This window comes from Lytechinus pictus, chromosome 6 (genome assembly GCF_037042905.1).
Source record: "Lytechinus pictus isolate F3 Inbred chromosome 6, Lp3.0, whole genome shotgun sequence".
NCBI classification, from domain to species: domain Eukaryota; kingdom Metazoa; phylum Echinodermata; class Echinoidea; order Temnopleuroida; family Toxopneustidae; genus Lytechinus; species Lytechinus pictus.
The window spans coordinates 7,913,594-7,939,077 of NC_087250.1; the positions used below are offsets into that span (position 1 = coordinate 7,913,594).

Genomic DNA, 25,484 nt, shown 5'->3' on the forward strand with positions numbered 1-25,484 from the left:
CTCTACGTTCGGAATTCGTTGCATTTAAATTACGGTACAGGTACTCAGCTCAGATTTTTTTTTGTAAACATTGCACAATACAATTGGCCTCGGGGAATATTTATAACGTAATAAATAAGAGGCTGAATTCTATGAGATAATTTTAATTTACACGCTCACTGTACGAGTGCAAGTTTCCAGAATGGACTGAAAACAAGGTCTGAAACAAGGTAAGAATAATCTTGATAATCCTATTGATTTCTAAATTCGAGTTTTGGGCCTCAATTTTTATCGGAAACTAAAGTTACTCGTTCAAATGAAAGAACGCGCGCCCGCACTGTGGAAAAGAGTTGGAAGCTTTTACCATCACCAGCGCATGCAATTTTTATGCACGCAAGTTAAATACGGTCATCACGATTCCGTGGCACGGCAATTTGGATTGCACATGAACAAGAACGACACAAGACTCCATATGGTGCGATGTCCATACAACACAAAAAAGAGAGATAAAAACTTCAAATATTTGCCCAACATTTTCTTAACATTATTACAACTTAGAGTTAGACTACAATAAAAAAATAAGAGAGGAGGAAATAAGAAAAGTAACTAGTAAGACTAAGACTAGACTCTAGAGGAACTTCAGGCAGTATGGACTATGGTCAGTTCCCCCATGTCTGCGCGGTCTCCCAAGTCTGCGCACCCGCGTATCTGCGCGATTCTAGTAAAAGAAGATACGCAACGAGCACGAACTTTACACATGCAATACATAGACAGGTATTCATAAAAAAATCCGACTCAAAATGGTGAAAAAATAATGAATTCAGGGCATTTCATGTGACGCCCTCAAAATACAGCCTTTCTCATCAAAATCTCCGAATCGTGTGCAAAGTGAATGAGTGCGCAGACATGGGGTACCATTTTTTTTTTCAATCTGAAAATGACTGCCCAAGGTTTTTTCAAGAAAATCCTATATTCTCTTTCATTTTTTAATGAGAAATTTGGTATACTTACTCTCAATAATATAAGGAACATTATTATCCAAAAGATTTTGTGAAATAAGAAGAAATTCATGTTAAATCTTAACTCAAATTGTTAGGTGCGCAGACTTAGGGCCCACCATCATACTAGAGGCGCATGGCCAATATGGGAGACTCTCTCCAATAGGGGAGACAATCTCCCACATTGGGAACTTGCTTTGCATAAGGACAAAAGAAACAACACCAACAAAAGCATGATTTTTTCCACCCAAAATTTTGTCTCACTGAGGTCAGAAGCCCATTTGTTTTGTGTGTGATTTACAACAAAAATCCTTATCAAAACAAAGGTAGACGGTGAATTTTTAAAGTAGACGGTGAAAAGGGGTAATTTTTCATGAGGAATCTGCTTATCACATTTTTATTTGCCGCCAAGGTAATCCTTTTGCAGAAAATGTAAACAAAGGAAATTGGTCTCCAAAACTGGAGACTGTCTCTGAAATTGGATACCCAAATTTCTTACAAAAGTCTCTGATATTGGAGATAATCTCCCACATTGGAGACAGTCTCCAATATTGGCCGTGCGCCTCTACTGTCAGGAAGGAAATAAAATGAAGGAAGGAAAGAGAGAAAGGAATAAGTTAAGGAAGAAAAAAACACAGGAAAGAGAAAGAAGCTGGCAAAAGAAGGAAAAAGAGAATGAGAAATGAATTAAAAAAAATGAAAGAAAAAGAGGAGTTCTCAGAGAAAGAGAGAGAAAAAATGTATGAAAAGGAGCAAAAAATGAAAATAAAAATAGATCTAAACTAACTTTAGACCAAAGCCAAGGCAAAGAAAAATGAAAGAAATAAACCACAACGACAAATCGTCTATAGACTGTGTACAAAAGATTGATCGTCTACGCACAGCGATTCGGAGACCGCTGATTGGACAATCGCGCAGATCACGTCATGACTACGTGGTCGCCAAAATAATTCCTCCGGACTGCGTGCGGAAGTATCGATAGCGATAACCGGTCACGTTGTGTCCGCGGGAAATGGTCTTGGTTCGTGATTGGATCGCTCCAGTATCGATCGAAAATTATCGAGACTCAGCAATTTCATGCATATTCACGCGACGCTCCGAAACCCGGAAATCAATTGACTTTGTACACGTTGCGATAGACTCTACAAACTCCAACGAACACGGTACCATATCGACGCTAATTCGTAAGATTTTGACCGAAAAGCAAGAAGTAATTGAAATTCACTTACCTGTGTGGTATCGGTGAGAAAATAGATCCTCCAAGAGTACCTTTCATAATTCATATAAATTATGGGAAAGTGAAATTCTAGGTCGATTTAGGTACAAGGTGATAGAGAATTGCACACATGTTTTGGTGGAATACTGTGTGGGGAAATGGAAGGCTTGCAGTGCGCATGCTTACTATATTTTCATTCATAAATTGGCTCTCGGCATGCAGTGGCTGGATGACGTCATGTAATAAGCAAAATGTACACGCCCGCTAGTGTTGAACTCACCGCTATCCGTTCTATACAATTTGCCACTGTACAGTAATGTTTGCATACACTATATGCAAGTAGATAGCAAGAATATCGTCAAAAGTAGGTACTGGAAGTAAATAATGAATAATGAAAAAAAGCCTCATGTCATTTGAAAAAATTTCGGACGCAAATCCGATACCTTCTCATGGCCAGTAATATATTCTTTATTAGCATTATTGTCAAAAACATTGCTCAAAACTTACCATTACATTTCCTAAATAGTGAAAAATAAGGCTGAAATGCTCCATAAAATGTGTCTGGAAATGCATACCAGTATTTAGGCCCATCATCATCATCATCCGTTAAAGTACAGTCCATCAGGTTGGTGTATCATCGTACTTGTAGAATTGTGCAGGAGTATCCCCAGGCCATAGGCTATACTGTGTGAGCTAGTGGCTGAAAATTGGCATTTTTAAGTCTTTATGCTTACCTAGACTGTTTGAGCCTCTGTGAGCTGCCATGGAAACATGTCACATTGATAGATAATCAACTTGGCTACCAGAAAATGTGAAGATGTTGCTACATTTTACTACATTGTGCTCTCAAAATATAGAATGAAAATTTGAGGCAAATCCACCCATTGACTTTTTGGACACATGTCTACAGCACAAATCTGGTGCCATTGCCCACCCTTCCTAGAGTGCATTTAAATAGATTGATTGTATTGTGGAGGGGCCGGTATAAAGAAACAGTCATACACTCATATATAATGTATCGGTAAAAGGTCCTACCTTAATATCACTCTTATATTGCCAGGCACAGCTCACTCGTATGCTATAGGTCCGCTCCGTCCGGGGGTTGAGTGGAGAATTGCTTCTTGGATTATGTGTGTAGTATACATGTGTGCTGCGTTTGTGTACTGTGTGCAAAGTCTGTGTATTCCAGCCGGTGGGTCAGGTGACTCACGTATGGAGTGGTCGTGTGTAGTCTGCTATCTATGTCGTCTGCTTAAACTACTACTTGGAAATCAACCCCCCTAACACCATAGCTGAGTCTAATTGAACAATGGTTATTTTGTCACAATTTTCTATTTACTGTTTGATTAAAATGCTAATTTTTCGCTTTTTCGCTATCTTAACATTTTTGCTAGACTAGGGTGCAAACATACTTAAAACTGATGGCAAGAGGCTGAACATGTTAATTTATTTCACATTTCATAATGTAGCAAAGTGACAAATGAATAGCGAATTTGAATAATTTGATTTCGGATTCTGGTGACGTGGGTTAGATTCTCACTTGGTGCGCTAGTGCCCTTTGGTATTGGGCCTAGGCATTAATCCACATTACCAGGTCCCTAGGAGAGGACCTTAAGCTGTCGGTACTCTGGTTGCTTGAGCTAACTTAAGCATTCATGCTTTCATAGCAATCAAGGTGAAAAATCACCACCAATCACCCTCAAAATGATGACCATTTTGTTGTTATTTTCAGGTTTGCACAAATTCTTAAGGATCTAGGACCTGATCTCCAAGGTTAGGATGAAGAAACACGAGCGTCACTGCTTTCTTTCTGGTGTCTGCCCAGATGAACACTGCCAATCCAAACTGTACTTCCCATCATATGATCGCACCGTAGAGTGTACCAGCTGCGGACAAATACATGAATGCCGTTCCTTACGATCCGTTGCGGAAGTCACCGACCCAGATGTTGTTCTCCACAACATGGTGCGGAACCTTCTGATGGGCAACTTCGCGCCGAAGAAGACAACCGATTCCATCAAGGTCCTGGGTCTGTCCAACTACCACTGCAAGCTTCTGAGCCCTCTGCTGACGAACTTTGGCATGGACAAACAAGGCAAGGCCCAGCCGTTGGAGAGCTTGACGCAGAGCAACGTCTTCAACTGTTCCAACCTGGGCGGCCGTGCCTTTCTGATCCAACCGGAGCACATTGACATCATGGGGTACGGGCGGGACCAGACCGGAAGCGCTCACTACCTTTGCAACACTTTGGAACAGATCAAACAAGTCAACGGAGACGAGGAAGTCCTGATACCGATACATGCCGATGGGGATGGACATTGTCTCGTCCACGGTATCTCCAGGGCTCTCGTTGGTCGTGAACTCTTCTGGCACGCCTTGAGAACAAACCTCAAGAATCACTTTGAAGAGAACTTGGACCGTTACAAGAACATGTTCAAGGATTTTGTGGATAATAGCGAATGGCCCCAGATTATAGCTGAGAGTGACCCAGACTATCTACCGGGGCCCAATGAGGCCATGGGGCTCCAGAATATTCATATCTTTGGTCTTGCTAACATCCTTCGAAGACCTATCGTCCTTCTTGACTCGCTCAGTGGACTAGAAAGCTTTGGTGATTATTCAGGTAATTGGTTTATCCTATATTTTTCTTCTTTTTGATCCTTGATTGTTGAATAGGTTGATTCTTAGTACTTCGCACAGCACCATATAATAAAACTGGTCTTGGGATTTGAATTTTTTTGGTAAACATTATGTATTTGAGCTAAGGAAGGCAATCTAAACTATGCTTACAACACCGACACCAGCTATAACACCTAACTTGAAACCACTCAATGTAAGGTGTTTGTTTTCATAGCAATCTGAATTATACCTCCAACACCAATACCATCTCTAACACCAAACTTGATATCACTCAATGTAAGGTGTTTTACTAACACCAGCACTAATACCAGACTTGTTATCACTGAGCATTTGTTGTTTGCTTTTATTCTGCTGTAGGAGTGTTTCTCCCTGTCTTAGATGCACTTGCTGAATACAGTGGAAGGATAATGTAAGGTGTTTGTTTTCATACCAGTGTATGAGTGTTTCTCCCTTGTTAAATACACCTGTAAAAGGATAGTGACCTCGGTGTAAGGTGTGTTATTATCCGGTGTAGGAGTGTTTCTTTCTGTCTTAAATACACCTGGTGAATACAGCGTAAAGTATGATACATGTACATGTAAACTCAATTTAAGGTGTTTGCTTTTATCCGGTGTAGGAGTATTTCTCCCTGTGTTAAATACACCGGCTGAATGCAGTGGAAAGGACGGTAAACTCAACAAACCTCTTTGTGTCGCTTGGAGCAGCTCTGGAAGAAACCACTTCATAGCCCTTGTAGGGGTCAAAGGTAAGTACAGGACCATGTTAAATAAAGCTAAGCGATTGATCCTAGAGATCATTTCTACGACTGATCAATTCAATACAATTCAATTCATTTATTTTTTCCATTAAAAAACATCAAAATATGTACAGTTGAAATACACATACTTATATACAAAAAAATAGATCAAATACATAAGCATAGCAAATTAATATTGTAAGTAAGAGAAATAAATGGAAAATGGAACACCTGTAGAAAGCTTTTTTTTAAAAGCTGGTCATTGGCAGGAGTCCAAAAGTTAACAAAATACAAATATAATAATAATATTAGATGGCACATGTATTTGAATTCAACGTCTTGCCCCCCTGTCCCAAACCCCTTTCCCATCTCTCTCTCTGGTAGAATTTTAAAATTAATATAGGCTAAAATTTGAATTGAAATGAAATTAATATGTCAAATAACAAATAAACTTTAAATTTTTTTTTGAAAGTACACATACACAATAGTCAATGTAAATCGATAATACAAATCAACCACCTGATCAATCGCTAAGTGTACTTATTAGGCCCAGTAATGCCAACCTCTGAAACCCTAGCAATGAAATAAAAAGAGAAAATTAAGAAAAAAGTGTAACACTGAAAATTTCATCAAAATCAGAGGTAAGAAAAGAAAGTTGTGACATTTTAGATTTAAGCTTGATTTCACAAAACAGTTAAATGCACATTCTTCTCTGTCTGCAAATGAGGGAATTGATGATGTTACCCACTCACTCTTTCTTCATTGCAAGTTTCTATTTAATCTAAATTATGATATGAAACTGGGGAAAAGCCATTAATGTGACATGTTGATATATCAGGCAAGGTTGTTTGAGCATGTTCTGAGTCTCTTGTTGCTTCACATCACCAACTTCGAATTCCGTTGCTAAAAATCAAGCTAAATATTAGGACGCACTTAAATTATAAGTTGCAGTTCACAACTCAATGCAATACTCCAACTCCCTCATTCCTGCACGATACTTGACCTTTCCCCTTTGATTCCCATCAGGTCGTCCGTTGCCACGGTTACCAAGGTGGATGCTCTCGAAAGCCTGGGGGACGTCGCAAGAAGAGGTCAATAGATACATTGAGTTTGATGGCGATGGCATGTGCACCGTAGGGGGAGACAGGGCACTTACCGTAAGTGTTTAGTCATAACGACCAACTTTAAAATCTCTTCGAGCGTTTCACAATACATTTGTTGCAGTTCAAATAAATTTAGCTCTGTCCCTTTTATCGTTTACCTCTATTACACGGGCATTGCAGGTCTTAAATATGCAATATGAAAATAAAATCAAAATCCATATTTTATTGTTCGAAATAGAAATATTTCGAAAATTAATTTTTTCCATGTTATCCTGGGCCCGGCAGCCAATGCACAGGGCCAGATCGACGTAGCTCTATCCCTTTATTCGTTGAACGTAAAACAGGGTAGCAGCAGCTCCCATCTTTTAACATCTTTTGGTCTGATGTGGCTGGGGCATGAACTCTAACTCTCTCGGTTTTGAGACGGATGCTCTACAAACTGAGCTAACACACCAGTTCTCATGATGTTTGAGAATAATAAAAATAATAACGTTTTATTTACCCAGGGTAGCCACTTCAGTTAGGACACTGCTCTACCAGCGGGCCCTGCATAACATAAGATGTTATTATTACCCTTCTCCAATCTAAATGCTGAGCGCCTAGCAAGAAGGCAGAAGGTCCCATTTGTATAAGTCTTTGGTATGACTCGGCCGAGGATCGAACCCACAACCTCCCGTTCATGAGGCGGACGCTCTACCACTGAGCCACCTTAGTGGGTCAACATTTTTGTGCTGAAGTGATTATTGGATCCATGTTGAATTTAAATGTGGCGCGTTTTTCTAGTTTTTGGCATGTCGCAAATAATCCCCCCAACATGATGGAATGAACAGAACATGAAAGAGCACTTCTGATTGGTTCCTGGTCCGTGTTCTGAACAAAATGCACATGTATCACTGCTCTTGATTGGCCGGCACCATTCAGAGATAGATTACTAACCTTTGTTCTACAGAGCGCAAGTGGCTACTCCAAAGCCTGCTCTGTCATCACAGCTGCCAAGGATCTTATCCTATTTATTCGGATTTTTAAGGGGGGATTAACACTAAATAGAATTTTTCCTGTAGAAGGATTGTTGAAATTTGTAAGAATGATGTTTGGTATGTTTTTTAAGATTTTAGGCTTGAAAATAGGGTAGGAAATAAAGGATAGGATTTTTTTTTCACAATTGAGGTTGGCAACACTGTGTTATGTTTTGATTTGATTTTTTTTCATATGTAGGAGAATTATGTACAGCGTCTAGTTACCGCAATGGAAGATCAGTTCCAAGACAAACATGGTGTCCATCCGTCATTAGTGTCTGATGTCTACAACTTTATCTCTAAGAGAACAGGTATGAATAAAATAAATAATAAAATTTGGTTTTATCAGGAGCTGCTTTGTAGCATATCAGGGGTCGCGCTTATTTTTTTTCCCCCAACTAGCCTGTCTGGCTTGCCCGCCAGAAGTTATTTTGTCGAATTTTTCATTAATTCACAATATCACATGCAACACTGAAGTAACAGTTTGACTAGTTACACGGGCTAGCAACTTAAATTCTTAGTTTGCCTGCTGTGATTTTTACTGGCCATTGGCTAGCGGGCTAGTGTTATTTCAAACTCTGTATATACTTTTGCAGTTTGTTGTTAGGCATCTAGTTGCTCCCAAGATGTGCCCATGGAAACTGCTATTGCCTTCCAGTCAGGATATTGCAAGTTATTGACCAAGTGTGTAGTTGGAGCTGCTCCTCACCCTGGGTCCCGTAACACAAAGGTTAGCAATTAATCGTAAGCTTGATTGTTACGATTGATTGTACATTGTAGTCAATCGTAGAAAAATGTTCTACGATCATTGCTAAGCTTTGTGTTACGGGCCCCAGATCACAAGGAGAAGGAGGAGAACTCTACCTGGTGGGTGTTTCATGAAAGGATTTTATCCGATAGTTACCATAGTAACAGTACCTCTCAGCCAATCAACATCAGAGAAAGATGTCAGATCTGACAACTTGTTGGATGAAAATGTTGATGAAACACTCCCCAGATGGCTATGAAGCAGATCGTCATGCCTCATCTAATCTGCAGTGTCTCAGGTGCCTTATCCTCAAGGCTACAATAGCTCATCCTCTGGTCTGAAGGAAGGCGGAGAACTCAACCTGATGGCTATGAAGCAGATCGTCATGCCTCATCTAATCTGCAGTGTCTCAGGTACCTTATCCTCAAGGCTACAATAGCTCATCCTCTGGTCTGAAGGAAGGCGGAGAACTCAACCTGATGGCTATGAAGCAGATCGTCATGCCTCATCTAATCTGCAGTGTCTCAGGTACCTTATCCTCAAGGCTACAATAGCTCATCCTCTGGTCTGAAGGAAGGCGGAGAACTCAACCTGATGGCTATGAAGCAGATCGTCATGCCTCATCTAATCTGCAGTGTCTCAGGTACCTTATCCTCAAGGCTACAATAGCTCATCCTCTGGTCTGAAGGAAGGCGGAGAACTCTACCTGATGGCTTAACAAACCAATGTTTCTGGGACCATTGTTGTTGAGTTAATTTTCTTTTGATATTCTTGATGTACAGGTATTGGTGGTATTCACCAGAATGTGATCATTGAGCATACCAGAGCATCGGTTCAGGATCATCAATTATACAGATGCCTCATCTGTTCTGCAGTGTCCCAGGTACCCTATCCTCAAGGCTACAGTGGCACACCCTCTGGTCTCAAGGAAGGAGGAGAACTCTACCTATTGGCTAAACAAACCAATGGCACTTTACAAGAAGGACGGGTCTATGACTTCCCTACACAAGGTAATAATTATGTTAATCCTTAATTATAGGTGGTTAGTATTTTTTTTGGTCAAAGGCCCATTGCTTTAAAAAGTTGCTATTTAGTAAGTTTGTCATGCTCAATAGCCTATCAGCATCAAGGATTTGGAATTTCTTTGCATAGTCTCATGAATAATTATAAATCTTACCAAAGGTTTTGTGTTTTCATAAATGCAAATTCCTTATTCTTTGGTGTTCAGGACATCATATTCTGTGTACTTCAGTATTATTGACAAAACATATATGTTAAAGCAATAATTATGGAAGTAGTAAAGTCTAAGAAAAAACATGTAAGTTTCCATTATATGGATACTGTGGTATTCAGATAAAACTTGTTGAAGGCATTCTCAACATGGCAAGCAAGTTTGATTGGCAGATTTTCCACTGATGCAAGGTTTTGTTTATTGGAGTTTGCTTTCATTTTCCATAATTTTTCATGATTCTTCCCAGATTCTGAGAAATGTTTTAGTCTTCAGTATTGCAGAAAATCAGGGATTTTACCTGTTACATGGTCAATAAAATGTCAAATAGCAAATTGATGTGTTTTTTTTTTCTTTTCTTGTTTGTCAACAGACATCCAGTGTACCTACGATGCATCCTCAGATGAACTCATTCCGGACCATACCTTCAATCAGGATGCCACGTGCCCATGGTGTAAAGGGTTAGTGTTAAATGAATGTCAAGGCAGGGTTCAAATGTCACAAGTTCAAAGGAATTCAAAGGTCGCACATTGAGTTTCAAGGCCTAATTGATAAAAAAGGTTGAGTTTCAAGTTATCATCTTCCGTGAAAGAACAGTCTACCAGGTTGGTGTTTCATCTTACTTGTAGAACTGTGCAAGAGTATGTGCAGTGCTGTGGAAGATCTATTCTACTGCGGTTAAAAAGAATCAGCGCAGTCTTGGCGCAGTTAGATTTTCTGCACCTCATCCTTGAAGCTGGCTACTGAAATGCAATTAACTGTAGTGGCAGGGAGAATATTCCAGTGTAATGGCATCAGGAATAAAGGTTTTCTGGTAACAGTGCAAGCATGTGGGACGTGTAACCTCATCTGATGACCACGAAGCGAGGTGAACGTAGCAGCCTGGTTGAAGTACTGTACCGTTGGTACATCAACAATTGTATTTACCAAGCGATAAACTATCACCACCTTGAACTAGGCTCTTCTCTCTTTAAGGGTGGGCCACTGTAGCTGTCGTAGCATATCGGGTTAATTGGGTTTAATGGTTATTGGGTCACAGAGATCATTGAGACTCAAAATTCGTTGGGTTTCAAGGGCCATATATGGTCTCGTCATTGTGTCTCAAAGGTCGTTATGTTTCAAAGGTCGTTGAGTTGCAATGGTTGCAAAGCTTTTTTTTGGTTCTTTTTGTTAATTGCTACATATTTTGTTATATTTGTTCTTCATCTGAAAAACAGAAATTACAAGGCTAAATCTATTGGTATCGGAGTGCCCCAGGGCTGTGTTCTGTCTTCTATGTTATTTACATATTACACTTATAATTGTATATTGCAGCAAAACCAGTTTTCAGGATTTTTTTTTTATTTCAGGCCCTGATAACTTCCAATAACAGACCTTTTCAGGATTAATATTGCACATAACATATAGGGCCTTGACGTGGTCTGGTCCGAGTAAGATAAGGCTTAGATATTGATCACACGGTTGATTCTATGATTTATTGCAATGATTTTTTTTGTATGATTCAGCTTAAGATCAGCCCCATGATCAATTACTAAGTTACTTGAACAAAAGAACTCAATATGTATGTGTAAATAGTGTATCTTCTGAAATAAGACATAACACCTATGGTGTTCCTCAGGGATCAGTATTAGGTCCCTTATTATTTTTGTTATTCATGAAAACCATTAGGGTCTTGCCTTCTTTTCACGCCCAGTCAGTGAGTAAAACACATGCAAGGCAATGGCTTCAGCCTCTAAGATGGCGGGACGATGACGTCAATGCACAAGGTCTACAATGTCGATGTTTCTATTGTATTTTCTAGCAAGCAGCTTCGCCGGGTGAAAACCGATGGCAGTATTGTCTACATGAACGGCGATAGGACCAGTGCTGCGTCAAGTTCTACGACTTGTAACTGCGGCCATAAACATTTCTGGGATGGCGTGGAGTATGATAACCCTCCTAAAATGTAAGTTTATTTCTTCATTTTCACGTGTAGTGAGAATTGTTTTAAAAACATTTCAAATTTCATTTAATGCTTTATGACATTGATTTTAAATGCATTTTGTAACAAAACATTTGTTGTTGGGTCAACCCTGCCTGTAATCGTTTTTTAATTCCATTTTAAGAACATCCCCCAAAATAAGTGGATTTGAATAAGAGGTTATCAGCAATAACCTATCAACGATAAGGGAGCTAAGGAATTACTGATAAAATTATCTTACATTTGTGTGGGTGCATGAACATTTTCGTTTCAATATTCAACAAAAATTAAGATGAAAATAGATAGATTTTAGGAGCTTTTTAAATGCTTCAAATAAAAGTAAACAAGTAAACAAGTAACAAGTAAACAAGTAAAAGATTGACAATTCTATAAATATCAGAACCTCTTTTTCTAACCCCCAAGATTCAAATTTCCTCTTGCTTGGAAGGGAGTGACTATCATAGCAAAGACAAAATATACATATTGTCCTTGACCCTTTGTATGTTTGTCTTTTTTATAATATGTCTGAGATTCAAAGTTCCTCTTGTTTGGAAGGGAACTACTATCAAAGAGGACTTATACATTTTGTCCATGCTCCTTTTTCTTAGTTTCTCTCTTTTTTGTCCATCTCTTAAATTCAAAGTTCCTCCCATTTGGAAGGGAATTACTATCAAAGAGGACTCATGCATATTGTCTTTGCTCCTTTTCATGTATGCGTTTTTTTTTTTTTTCATCTTTCGTAGATTCAAAGTTCCTCTTGTTTGGAAGGGAAAGACGATAGAGGAGGAGGTCGTTTGGTTCCAGAACGAGCCGGATCCGTTCATGAACAGCAATGCATTCAAACTTGCAGAGTCTCTGGTCAATAAACATTATCCGGGAGAATTCGGTAACGAACAACTCGTCCAGAAGGTGGTCGAATCCATACTACACAATGTAAGAAAAATTAACTTGTATGTATGGCACGGTGACACGACATTTGCTCCGGCGACAATTGCTCTGGGCTTTATTTCGTCTAAGATAGGGTTAGGGTTGCAATAGGGTTTTTTGTTAGGTTTAGGGTGGGGTACAAGTGTTAGTCCAGGGATGAAGTTGGTCATTCCATTTGTGTGCGGAATTAACAGTGGAGCAATTGTCGCCAGAGCAAATGCCATGGGAACCGTACTTCACACCACAGAAATGGCTTTATGAAACTTGCTCTGGCGACAAATGCTCTATTGGAAAATCTGCACGTTAAGCCAAACACAAGCTCTAACCTCCAGAACTAAATAAACCCCAATTCTTATCTTTACATTATTCTGAACAAAAAACTCTTTCACAATCCTAATATAATCCTAAGCGTCGTGGTGTAGCGGTTCTGACTGTCGCCTTGTAATCAGAGGGTCATGTGTTCGAATCCCACCATGGCCTAGCGTCCTTTGGCAAGGCGTTAATCCACACTTTGCCGCTCTCCACCCAGGTGTTAAATGGGTACCCGGTAGGATGTGAAAGCCTATATGTAGTATGCCTAGCAATTGAGTCTTGGAACTCTTGTTGGAATGCTCCCCAGGGAGTGGAGAAGGTGCATACATTGTATGCGGGCATGCAAGGATCCGATGACCGGGGTTATAATATGTCTGTAAAGCGCTTATAGACGTCGAAGACCTGAGCATATGTCGCAGGAGCAAATGTCACGTCACCCGCAGTAATACTGTATGTCAATAAACGTTTCCATGGGGAACTTAGTAATGAACAATTCGTACAGAAGCTGGTAAAAGCAATACTACACAACGTACGAAAATTTAACTTGAACGTACTTCACACATCAGAAATTTGTTATCGACACATAAATACCAGTTGGAACTAGGGCTGTTATCGATAATGTCTTTATCGATAGTCTCGTTGATAATCGCTTGTTTTTGCCACTTAGCGATATCGATAACCTTTCTCTCTTTGTCGATAATACCCACTATTATGTAGGGGCACAGTGATTTTCCGCGATTTCAAGGAATTCACGGAAACGGCCCTTTGAAAGTGGCTTTTCGAACAGAAAATCACGAAAAAAACGTATTTTTCATCAAACTGCACAGAACAGCAACAGAAATTACTCCAAAATCTCAACAAAATAACTAGCCACAAAACACAATCTCACCCCCACTTCGCTATTATTATAGCTAGTGTGTGACATCGCTATAATGCATAAAAAATGTGTATTGATTATGTTCTTTTGTCGATAGTTATCGATATGGTTCAGATATTTTTAGCATGATTTCGACAGAGAATTTTCTCAACGATAACAGCCCTAGTTGGAACAGAATTGTTTATGGTGACTGAAATTTTTTTCCTCATTGAAGCCGGTACCAAATGATATGTCTGATTATGTAATAAATGCTCAAATGAAATCATTCTCAAGTTTCTCAAAAGCACTGTATTACCAATAAGAGAGCTGATTGCACCTGACGTCACAAAACCAAAACTTAAAAAAACTGTATCTGTGTTAATGTTAAGTTGATTTTAGCCAAATTTTCACTGCTATGTTATATTTTTCTGCTTTTATTAAAACCAACTTCCCAAGGGGGTTAACTTCCCATTTTAGGTCTGACGTTTCCGAGCGCACAGCATCCGTCTTAGAATTTTTAAGCAGAATCTATAAAAATGCCTGGGTTGCTTGACCAGATATTCTATGTGTATCATATAACTATGCCTTATCTTTTTTTTTTGCTGAGAAATGAGCAAGATAAGCATGATTTTCAAAAAATGCCCGGTATTTTTCCACGCAATATTAATACACTGTCCCACATATGCCTTTTTGTGCTAGTTATCATCAGAATATCAGTTTTCAGCTAAGATTTCATATTTCATGAAGGTAAGCTGATGTCAATGTATTAGATCTATATCTATGATAATATGGTGTTAATTGACCTTGATTTTAAAGGCTTTTTCATGAAATAATTGTTTGCTGCAACTAATTTCTTTTACCTTTAACTCAAAATTGATTCCCCACAGACTGCAAGCAGGGAGGCAGCCTACCAACCACCCTCACTGTCTGATATGCCTCGCCCGAGTACATCATCAACGGTAAAACCAGAGGAAGCTTCAAGTAGCTCTACTGAAAAGCCAGGTAACAATACTTCACTATAGAGTAGTACGGTTTTAAAGGAAACCAAATCCCAAGAAGAGAATCAATCTTATTATTGATAATAATAATAGCTGGATTTATAAAGAGCGTTTTGCCTGAGGATACAAAGCGCTGCTATTGTTACCCCTGCTTTAGCTTGAGCTACCATCAACGGCGCTCAGTGCATGCAAGGAATTACTCCTGCGGGTACCCATTCACCTCACCTGGGTCGAGTGCAGCACAGTGTGGATAAATTTCTTGCTGAAGGAAAACACGCCGTGGCTGGGATTCGAACCCACTACCCTCTGTTTCAAAGGCGAGAGTCAGAACCACTAGACCACGACGCACCCACAATATTAGAAAGAGTAAAATGAGAGGAACAATTTAAAACAAGTTTCATCAAAATCGGTTTTGAAATAAGCAAGTTATGGACGTTTAGAAAGTCTTTGATTTGCTTTCTTTGTGGATTCTCATATTGGCAAACATCCTTCAGAATGACAGATATTGTGGTCAACTCTCCATTTGTTTTGTACACAATTTTTCAGATTTTCCCCTTTATCTTTCAAATTGCATCTTGCCTCCTTCTGAGCATAACATATATGTCATGGGAAAACATCATTTACATGGTGGTAATGATGATAATCATTGATATGAGGCTCTTACGTAACATTCCTCCCAACAGAAGGTGTGGAGAGTTTACCAATCGAAGGGAGAGACTCGCCGAGGAAGCAATTGGGGATGAAAAACAAGGAAGCATCTGTTGCAAGCTCTTCATCCATGAATTCACCATCTAAGATTATCCTCTCCGGTGGGGTAAGTTCAATCCATTCATATTTTACTTTCATTAGTAGTAGTTTTAATAATAATATGATGATGATGATGATGATGATGATAATAATAATAATAATTCATACTACTACTACTACTACTACTACTACTACTACTACTGATGATGATGATACTACTACTACTACTACTACTACTACTACTACTACTACTACTTCTACTACTACTACTACTACTACTACTACTACTGCTACTACTGCTACTACTGCTACTACTGCTACTACTGCTACTACTACTACTACTACTACTACTACTACTACTACTACTTCTACTACTACTACTTTTGCTACTACTACTTTTGCTACTGCTACTACTACTGCTACTGCTACTGCTACTACTACTACTGTTACTACTACTACTACTTTTTTTTCAAATTTCTCAAATTTCACCCAGGGTAGCCACTTCAGTATCTTGAAACTGATGATTTCCATTTGTATAGATGCCTTCTTATTTTATTATTATCATAAATATTATTATAATCGTTATTATTAATACATTATTATTACTATTTTTATCATTATTATTATCTGTATGTATAATGATATTATTGTTTTTATTATACATCATCGTTTTGGTGCAGAAATGCCCTATATGCAATGCACTTAATTTTTTTCTTGTGTGCCTGTGAAGCTTGAAGGTGAGGTGTTAAGGGCGTTCTTGCACCGACACAACATTATTGATATTATTATGATGATGGTTATTATGATTGCTTGGCATCATTTCCATTATTTCTTTATTATTTTTTTTTTGCAGTCAAAATCACTGCATAAGGAGGAACTGACGATGAGTGAAACGGAGAGAGCTCTCAGAAAGAAGATAGCGAAGAACGCTCCTCAAAATCAACAAAAGAAATCCTTAGAACAGTTGGATCGATCCAACCAGTCGTCATCTTCGTCAGGGGTCGGGGAGATGAAGTTTGTTGCCATGGAGACCGTGTCGTCAAGGACAATAGAGCCCCCGAGTGATATACGGATCAAGCTTAGCTCCTCTGACGGGAAACACGTAAGTCATAGATGATGTATGATATTTGTATTCTGCTTTTTATATAGCCCTTGATGCATTGCAAAGACGTCTCTGTACACAGAAACATTATTACAAAGGTTATTGGATCCTGGCTTGGCCGGATACAATGTATGCACTTTCTCCACCCCTTGAGGAGCAGTTCAAGAGTTTTCATATTCAATTTCTATGAATACTACAAAGGCATTCGTATCTGATTGGATTAAACACCTGGTGGCCGTTTCATAAAGCTGTTCGTAAGTTAAGAGCGACTTTAAGAACGACTGGTGAACCTTTTTTAGGCGCTTAATCATCGCCAATGAATATACCATTTACCACAAGAAAGGTTTACCAGTCGTTCTTAAAGTCGCTCGTAACTTACGAACAGCTTTATGAAACACACACTTGGGGGTCGTTTCATAAAGCTGTTCGTAAGTTAAGAGCAACTTTAAGAACGACTGGTGATCCTTTCTTGCGCGCAAAATCATCGCCAATCATGCAATGGTGTGTACCATTTACTACAAGAAAGGATCACCAGTCGTTCTTTAAGTCGCTCTTAACTTACGAACAGCTTTATGAAACACCCGCCTGGTTAGAAAGTGACAAAGTGTGCATTGATGCATTACCAAGGGACACTACATGTATGCCGTGGTTGAATTAAATTTTCAATATTCGGCTACATTATTAATATTCTCCTTTTCTAAATACACTGGTCTTTGATGCATCAGTTACTTATTCTCAGCTTCAGACCCTGATCAAATATAAGTATCAATATTCAGCTACTATCTTATTCTACTTTTCAGACTACATATCTCTTGGATGTGTCAACTAGTTATTGTTAGCTCCGGACCCTTATAGACCAGTTCGTAGTTACTCATGGACAATTTTCGGTCAAATGACCTTTCATTTCTTTCATTATGATAGGCAGATTTCAAAGCAAAATATTACGTAAGCTTGCCTTACATAGCAGGATGAAGAAATTGAATAGACCAGGTGGGTGTTTCATAAAGCTGTTCGTAAGATAAGAACGACTTTAAGAACGACCGGTGATCCTTTATGTTGGTAAATGGTATACACCATAGGCGATGGTTTAGCGCGTACGAAAGGATCACCAGTCGTTCTTAAAGTCGCTCTTAACTCACGAACAGCTTTATGAAACGGCCTCCTGGTGACTAGAATAGCACACCAATGAACACTTTATGAAGGTATTTGTTGCATTCCTACTTTGAATGCATATCATAGCATGTTGCACAATGTACTTGGCAAACTGTGAAATACCAGTCGTTCGTGGACGCGTTGTTTTTTTTTGTGGATGTAAATGAAAACCACAATTCAAAAGAATATATGAATAATCAAGACATCAAAGTTGGTGCTTATCTCATTAGATTTTAAACCACCATGTCACTTTAGTACAAATGACCTTCCTCTGATCATGCGTTGAATCTTTTGATCATGCGCAGAAAGGAACTACGAACTGGCTTATTGAATTCAAATGTCAATATTCAACTACTTTCATATTCTGCCTTTCAGACTACACTGGTCCTGGCTGCATCAACTACTTATTCTCAGCTCCAGACCCTCATAGAATCTAAGTTGCACATTGCTTCAGCCAAGCAGAGGATCAAGTATGGCTTTCCCCCGAAAGAGCTTAGGGCGCCCCCTAGTGGTGAGGAAGGTAGTTCGCTGCCATTGAGGAATGGAGATAAAGTAACCGTTGAAGTCATACAGGATATTAGTAGAGGTATTGTTAAACTTTTCATACGTTCAAATTCTTTTGTTTTATTTACTATTTTCTTTGAACTAGGGTTGGCATAGCAATGACATTTTGTTCTAGAATATATATTAAACCAATTTTGTTTTAAAGATTATTAAAAACGTTCTAAAGGTAAAAGAAAGTAGTTGCAGCAAACAATTATTTCCTGAGAAAGTCTTGTAAATCAAGATGAATGTAACCATATTATCATATATCTAGAAGTGGTATATAAATAAAAACTTATCTTTGTGAAATCATAAAAACTTAGCTCAAAACCGATAGTGCTGTTGATCACAAACACAGAAAAGCAGTGTGGGACAGTGTATTGATATTGCTTGGAAAAGTACCTGACTTTTGATGGAATTTCATGCTTATTATAGCTCATTTCTCAGCAATTACGCATTTTCTTCCAGAGCTATTTGGCACATAATTTTTATTAATAATAATATATACAAACACTTTGATGGCAATTTAATTGGATTCTGTTCAAACTCATTTTGACATTATTCCCACAACTGGTATTTATCTTTAAACCAGAATGAGGGGGCATGGGTTAGTTAAAAAAAAAAACATGATAAGCTTGTGACCATTTGATATAGGCATTATGATAATGGAATATCACAGAAAATGACGAATAAAAATTGACCTTAATCATTTTGTGACTTTCTTATCATTTAGCTGATCCCCATTACATGGCATCTGGAATAGCAGCTACCAAGCAAAAGAGGATCAGCGAACAAGGATTAAATCAAGGTGCTATTCTGAAAGAATTTCAGAAAGACATCAACAAGATGCATGAGAGTGATGGTAAGCATCCATTTATCAATGGAAAAAAAGAATCATACTGAATGACAGGAATGCTATCAAAATAAGGAGTTCAGTTTATAAATAGAGTTGAATGACAGGAATGCAATCAAAATGAGGAGATCAGTTTATGAATAGAGACAGGAATGCAATCAAAATTATGAGTCCCGTTCATGAGTAGAGTTGAATGACAGGAATGCAATCAAATTATGAGTCAAGTTTATGAGTATAGTTTAATGACAGGAATGCAATCAAAATTATGAGTCCCGTTTATGAATAGAGTTGAATGACAGGAATGCTATCAAAATTATGACTCCAGTTTGTGAGTAGAGTTGAATGAACGGAATGCAATCAAAATTATGAGTCCATTTGAGAGATAGTGACGGTAAGCATCAGTTTATCCCTAGGGCCCTGATTCTGAAGTCAGGTTCAACCTAGACCACGGTCTAACCCTGTACTAAAATTATGGGGAGCCAAAATTTCAAAAATTAAGTTTACATTGTATATTTCTTATGTTTAGGATTTGAGTCGAATGAAATTAATTGAATTGACAGTTTGAATCTTGTTTAATAAAAGGAATGCAATGTAAAATATGACTCGAGTTGAATGAAAAGATTATAATTTGTAATAGTCTGAGTCGAGTTGAATGAAAGAAATTCAATTGAAAATATGTAACTTGAAGCCTTGGCCTGCTACATGTATATGTTGAGTTGAATGAAATAGATGCAATTGAAAATATGAGTTGAGTTGCATGAAAGAAATTCAGTTGAAGATATGAGTTGAGTTGCATAAAAAGATATTCATTTGGAGATATAAGTTGAGTTGAAGGAAAGAAATGCAGTTGAAGATATGAGTTGAGTTGCATGACATGAAAATAGTTGAATTGAAGGAATTCAATTGAAAATATGCATTGAGTTGAGTGAAAAGAATTCCAATGAAATTTTGACTCGAGTTGAAATAGGGAAATAGGATTTGAGTTGAATGAAATTAATTGAATTGATAGTTTGAATCTTATTTAATAAAAGGAATGCAATGTAAAATACGACTCGAGTTGAATGAAAGGAATTCAATCAAAAATATGTGACTTGAAGCCTTGGCCTGCTATATGTTGAGTTGAATGAAAGAGATGCAGTTGAAAATATGAGTCCAGTCTTATGATCAGAGTTGAATGAAATGAATTCAATTCTGAATATGGGTGGAGATGAATGAAAGGAATACACGTGAAATAGGAGTTGAGTTTAATGAAAGGAATGTAAAGTGAAAATAGGAGTCAAGTTGAATGAAATGAATTCAATTCGAAATATGTAATTTTTAAAATGGAAGGAATGCAATTGAGTGAGTGGAGTTGAATGAAAGGAATGCAATAATATCTACATGTATTTACACCCCTACAGAAAGCAATCTAGAGGTCCAACTGACTTCCCATACCCTGATGGCTGCATTGAATGGATTGGACCTGTGGAACTATTCAAAGAGGAAGCCTGAACTATTCTCAAGAGGGGGGTTATTTTACAACATTGTTGAGAGGGACCTAGGTCTTGAAGATGGCAAACATTGCATGCTGCCCTCTATACCCAAGAAGGTAATATATTTATTGTTTTAAAAGAGTTACAGTTTTCTCCTTTTGAAGACCCTTTTGCAACTGGTTTCTAATTATACTGAATGAGCCGTTTCACTTGAGTTAATTATCACACACTTTAAATTTGCAATACAAGGAAAATAACAAAATCACTGTTTTAAAATGAAAATTGGTAACTTTTTTTGTAAATTTATTATTTATCATTAGTTTTGAAATATCAATATTTCATTTTTTGGAAAAAGTATAAAAATGAATAGAAAATTAATGAGTTATTTAATTGGATTGATTTATGATTCATTATTGCTCTTGGAAGGCCACATGATGTCCAAGTTATTTACTTGTTAGTACTAAGTGTAACTGGTTTTCTCTGCATGTTAAAGTTCGAATCTGCGTCTATTTTGACACCATAAGATATAGTAAATAGTACGATTAGATCAATCAATAGCTTTTTGTGGGCGTGTCATGGTCTAGTGGTTCTGACCCTCTGCTTTCAAACGGGATTTTGGGTTTGAATCCTGGCCATGGCGTGTTTTCCTTCAGCAAGAAATTTATCCATATTGTGTTGCACTCAACCCAGGTGAGGTGAATGGGTCCCAGCAGGATTAATTTCTTGAAATGCGCTGAGCGCAGATGATGGTAGCTCGCGCTAAAGCCTGGGTAATAATAGCAAGCGCTTTTTATCCTCAGGCAAAAAGCGCTATATAAATCCAGCTATTATTATATTATTATTCTAACATGTATTTCTTTCTATCTTGTGTTGGACAGAGATTCCGTTTCTCCCAACCCAATGATCGTCTGGAGCTCTGTCTAGAACCCCTAGGTCACTTCCCCGTCTCATCTGAGGTGGACGACCTTGAGAAGTTCAAGGACGTGGCCTTGGGTCAGAGGTCGTTGGAGATGAGCGAGAGTGAGGTCGACCTTGAGGCTTCGTCCAGTGGGTACGTTGCATTTGCTGGGAGGGGTCATTCGTTGAGCGTTGATGGAGGGGCTACAGTAGCTGATGGAGCTACAGCTTCAAGGAAATATCCCAAGTTTGGTGGGGACTGTGAAGGCGATGGAAAGCAGGGTTTAGAGATGGCCATGGACCAAGTGCAATACGAGGAGAGTCACATTCCAAGCCGATCGGAACACCCCTATGGTGGAATGGATGAGTCCATTCTGAAGCAGGGGCAGTGTGTTGAAATGGAGCATTCCAAAGAAGGTGCAGGCATTCAGAGGGGAGAAGGTGAGGGGATGACTGAAGGAGGGAAAGGAGAAAGGGAAATTCCTATGGATGTTGAGGATGAGGCGGTCGAAACGAGTAAGCCTACACCAATGGAGGTGGACGCCTCTGATCAACCCATGCCAGAACCTTTCAACCAATCACAGACAGCTTCTCTGGTGGCTGAGCTACGGAGGTCTACGACGGAACCCGTGATTGGTGCAATATCGCAAGAGGCGGCAATAAACAGGACAGCCTCTGAACCCAGTTCGCAGCTCCCTCCCAACATCACCGCTGAGCTACCTGCCAGTAGCTCCTCTCAGGGAGCAACGAATACAAACCCATCTCAAGGAGACATCAATCTATCGGACTCTGTGATTGGTTCTGAGGGGAAAGACAATAGAGAGATAGCCAATGAGGATTGTTCTTATGTTTCCAGGAGACTAGGTCCTGGCTACACAGTGCTTGTAAAGAGAGAAGATGAAGACAAATCATAATGTAGAGAGAAATGATACATACTTTTATTTAATCCCTGTATTTGGGTGCGTCGTGGTCTAGTGGTTCTGATTCTCGCCTTTCAAACAGAGGGTCTTGAGTTTGAATCCTAGCCATGGCATGTTTCCCTTCAGCAAGAAATTTATCCACACTGTGCTGCACTCGACCCAGGTGAGGTGAATCGGTACCCGGCAGGATTGATTCCTTGCATGCACTGAGCGCCGGTGATGGTAGCTCGAGCTAAAGCCAGGGTAATAATAGCGAGTACTTAGTATCCTCAGGCAAAAAGCGATATATAAATACAGCTGTTATTATTATTGTTATTATTATTATGTTATTATGATTCTGAACTCTGGTTTGATTTCAAATCTTAAGTTGTAGTTTAACTGTGGACAGCCAAATGCATCAACAATCAGTAGCAGTACAGATTCATCGCGTCAGCAACTTTGGCGCTCAATTTATTCACGACTGTCTGGGAATAATAACTGAAATAGTTTTCTTCATCATTCAAGCATGGGGGTCGAACACAGAATACATAAGAAACAAACATTGTAAATTAAATTTTGACACTCTTGGCTTACCATAATTTGAGCACAGAGTTTGATAAAAGTTTAAATTGAACTGGACTTCAGAAAAATAGCCTATAGGTTCCGCTGCATATATTGTGAGTCGAGCAAACAAATATTAATTCCCTAGAAGATATATCCTTTTACTGTGCGGATATAGCCGGATTTGATTCAGTGGTTTTGGGGGGCCTTTCATTGTGCACAAATAATATGGTTCCTAAAGGCCCTGTGACATCGCTCGCATCCATCCGGCTTTTTGCGACTAGTCTTTGCTTTCAGTTGGTAGGCATGTAATATAAACATCATTACAGGCACATGACCTTGTAGACAGGCTACATGTAGGTCCACCTTTATACATCATATAGCTAATGGTGATACCCATAATTGGAACAAATTTAGATTATCGATAGTAGAATACTGCGAACAATGATACTAATAATTCAATAATTTTCAAATGAATTTAATGCATTTTTTTTGGCTAGATATTTTTTGTTACCTTGTCATGGTTGGTACATGCTGTGGATGGGTAAGTGTTTTCCAAGTTATGCTTATATTTGGCCAAAAAAATAGCTCAACGATATTTAATCATAATGAGCCGTATATTTTTTAATAATCTATTTTATTTGAGAGTTCATTCCTATAATCCCCTTTCATGAACACATGATTTGTAGTGTAATGTTTGAACGAAATTGAATGAAAATCTTAAACACATAGGAGTAATGCCAAAAATTTGTTTACAAATTATATTTTCCTCCTATTAAAGCCTCTTTATTTACCACACTAATTATGTTACCAAGGAACAAAACAAGTACTTTCTGCTTAAAAAACATTTTAGTTTCTCTGTATGAATTAAATTCTAGGCTAATTCATTTTCTGTACATTATGGATGTTTATTTCAAATATTTTTTTAAACTAGACATATATATAACAAACGGGCAACGAAAGACCGCACAAAGCATTGGTCAGTTCCCTCCATCTTTAAAAGGCTGCAGGGTTAAAGCACTGGCACTGACGGATCGGGGGGGGGGGGGAGGGGATGGGTTGGGCAAAGCCAGCCCGTGCCCCCCCCTTTGAGAGGCCCAATTAAATTTTACAATGTTAAAATGCTGTTAAAACAGAAATGTGCCCCCCCCTTTTGAAAGTGAAGACCTTGAGACATTTTTTTTGCTTGTCAGTTTTTCCTCTGGAAAATGTGTCCCCCCCCCCTTGTGGAAAATCCTGGATCCGTCCCTGAGCACAGGTTAATAATATTCAAGTCCTATTGAAGCGCAAAAATGTGTTATATTATAATATGATATTTGCTATACAAGGGTTCACAGGAACTGTCTTGTTATTATTATTCACCTTTTTTTGTTGCTTTTGTGCAATATTTGATGATTGAAATGGTTTTAACTCCTATGTATTTATATACTATGTTCAGTTATTTCCCCCACTTATTTAAAGTTGTATGTATTTTCATTCAGAAAGATCATATTTTTTTGTATGCATTTAGTTTTAATCTTGGACCATAATTTGATTTGTTTATCTTCCTTTGTGAAACACAAGTGCTGAGATGTTAAAGGAAAAAGTAATTTTGTCACCCTCATAAGTGCTAAGAATGGGGTGGGGTAGGGTGTGTTTGGGCTGGGGTGGTGGGGGTGTTTTGGGGTGGGGTGTTGGGGGCTTTGGGGTGGGGTGGTGGGGAGTCTTTTGGGGTGGCGGGGGACTTTTTGGGGTGGGGAAGGTGGGTCAAATTTGATTGTAGCAATGTTGTCTTACCTGGGGCCCATTGCAGAAAGAGTTGCAATCAACCGCAACTCTAAAAGTCACGCGCGCATTTGGGACTTGCGATTGATTTTTTGACTTGCGATTGATTTTTTGACTTGCGTTTAAATGCAACTCTGTCTGCAACAAGCCCCAGATTGCAATTTAATATATATTGCAATTCACCAGGGTTGCGGTTGATCCGATCAATCGCAACTATGGAAAGCCAGCAAAGTCAACATATAAAATGCATGTTCCAGAAAATATCTAGATATGAATGTATATCTATAAATTCATTGATTTCTAGACAATTTGGTGTGTTCTCCTTTGTTTACGTGGGAGATTTTGCAAATTTCCTGCAGAAAAAATTATGACCCTTATGGATTTCCATAGAGTTACGATTGATTGGATCAATAATAACTCAAAAAGACGGGGCCCAGAATTTGACAATGTAATTCTATTATGGAATATTTAAGTGTGGGCCTTGGCTTTGCATATTCTCCTCCTATTTTGATTACATATTCCTATGTTTTTATTTTGGGAGCATTTCAAGAAAGAAATAGTTACTGAGTGTTTGTTATAAGCTACTGAAATCCTTGCATCTGATTGGCTCAGAGCAAATTTGTCAGTGTAAATCCCTCTCTGAGGCATTTCATGGAACACCTGTACGTGTATATGCAAGCCGCCGAGGAGTCAAGGACCAAGCCAATTATTGTGGAGAAAAACATGCATGCTTACTACACTTTAAAAAATGAAGTGCTAATTTAGCACTTACAGTGC

The 25,484-nt window shown here is 38.6% G+C and overlaps 1 protein-coding gene across 1 annotated transcript; it reads left to right on the top strand.

Moving 5' to 3' along the window:
* Positions 1-23,726, top strand: LOC129263437 (deubiquitinating protein VCPIP1-like). The gene is made up of 16 exons (XM_064100813.1): positions 1-209; positions 3,926-4,816; positions 5,450-5,578; positions 6,596-6,726; positions 7,888-7,999; positions 9,219-9,446; positions 10,038-10,125; positions 11,466-11,609; positions 12,368-12,557; positions 14,607-14,721; positions 15,401-15,531; positions 16,318-16,566; positions 18,094-18,304; positions 18,995-19,123; positions 20,515-20,702; positions 21,465-23,726. The coding sequence occupies exons 2-16, from the start codon at positions 3,973-3,975 to the stop codon at positions 22,395-22,397; spliced, it is 3,822 nt and encodes a 1,273-aa protein (XP_063956883.1). The 5' UTR covers positions 1-209; positions 3,926-3,972; the 3' UTR covers positions 22,398-23,726.
* Positions 23,727-25,484: the final 1,758 nt, after the last annotated feature.

What these genes read in the sequence shown, in the direction of transcription:
- LOC129263437 (XM_064100813.1), top strand. Translation starts at nt 3,973, where the DNA reads ATGAAGAAACACGAGCGTCACTGCTTTCTTTCTGGTGTCTGCCCAGAT. An exon ending in AAGCTTTGGTGATTATTCAG is followed by an intron (nt 4,817 to 5,449) that starts GTAATTGGTTTA and finishes TATCCGGTGTAG; the next exon opens with GAGTATTTCTCCCTGTGTTA. An exon ending in AGCCCTTGTAGGGGTCAAAG is followed by an intron (nt 5,579 to 6,595) that starts GTAAGTACAGGA and finishes GATTCCCATCAG; the next exon opens with GTCGTCCGTTGCCACGGTTA.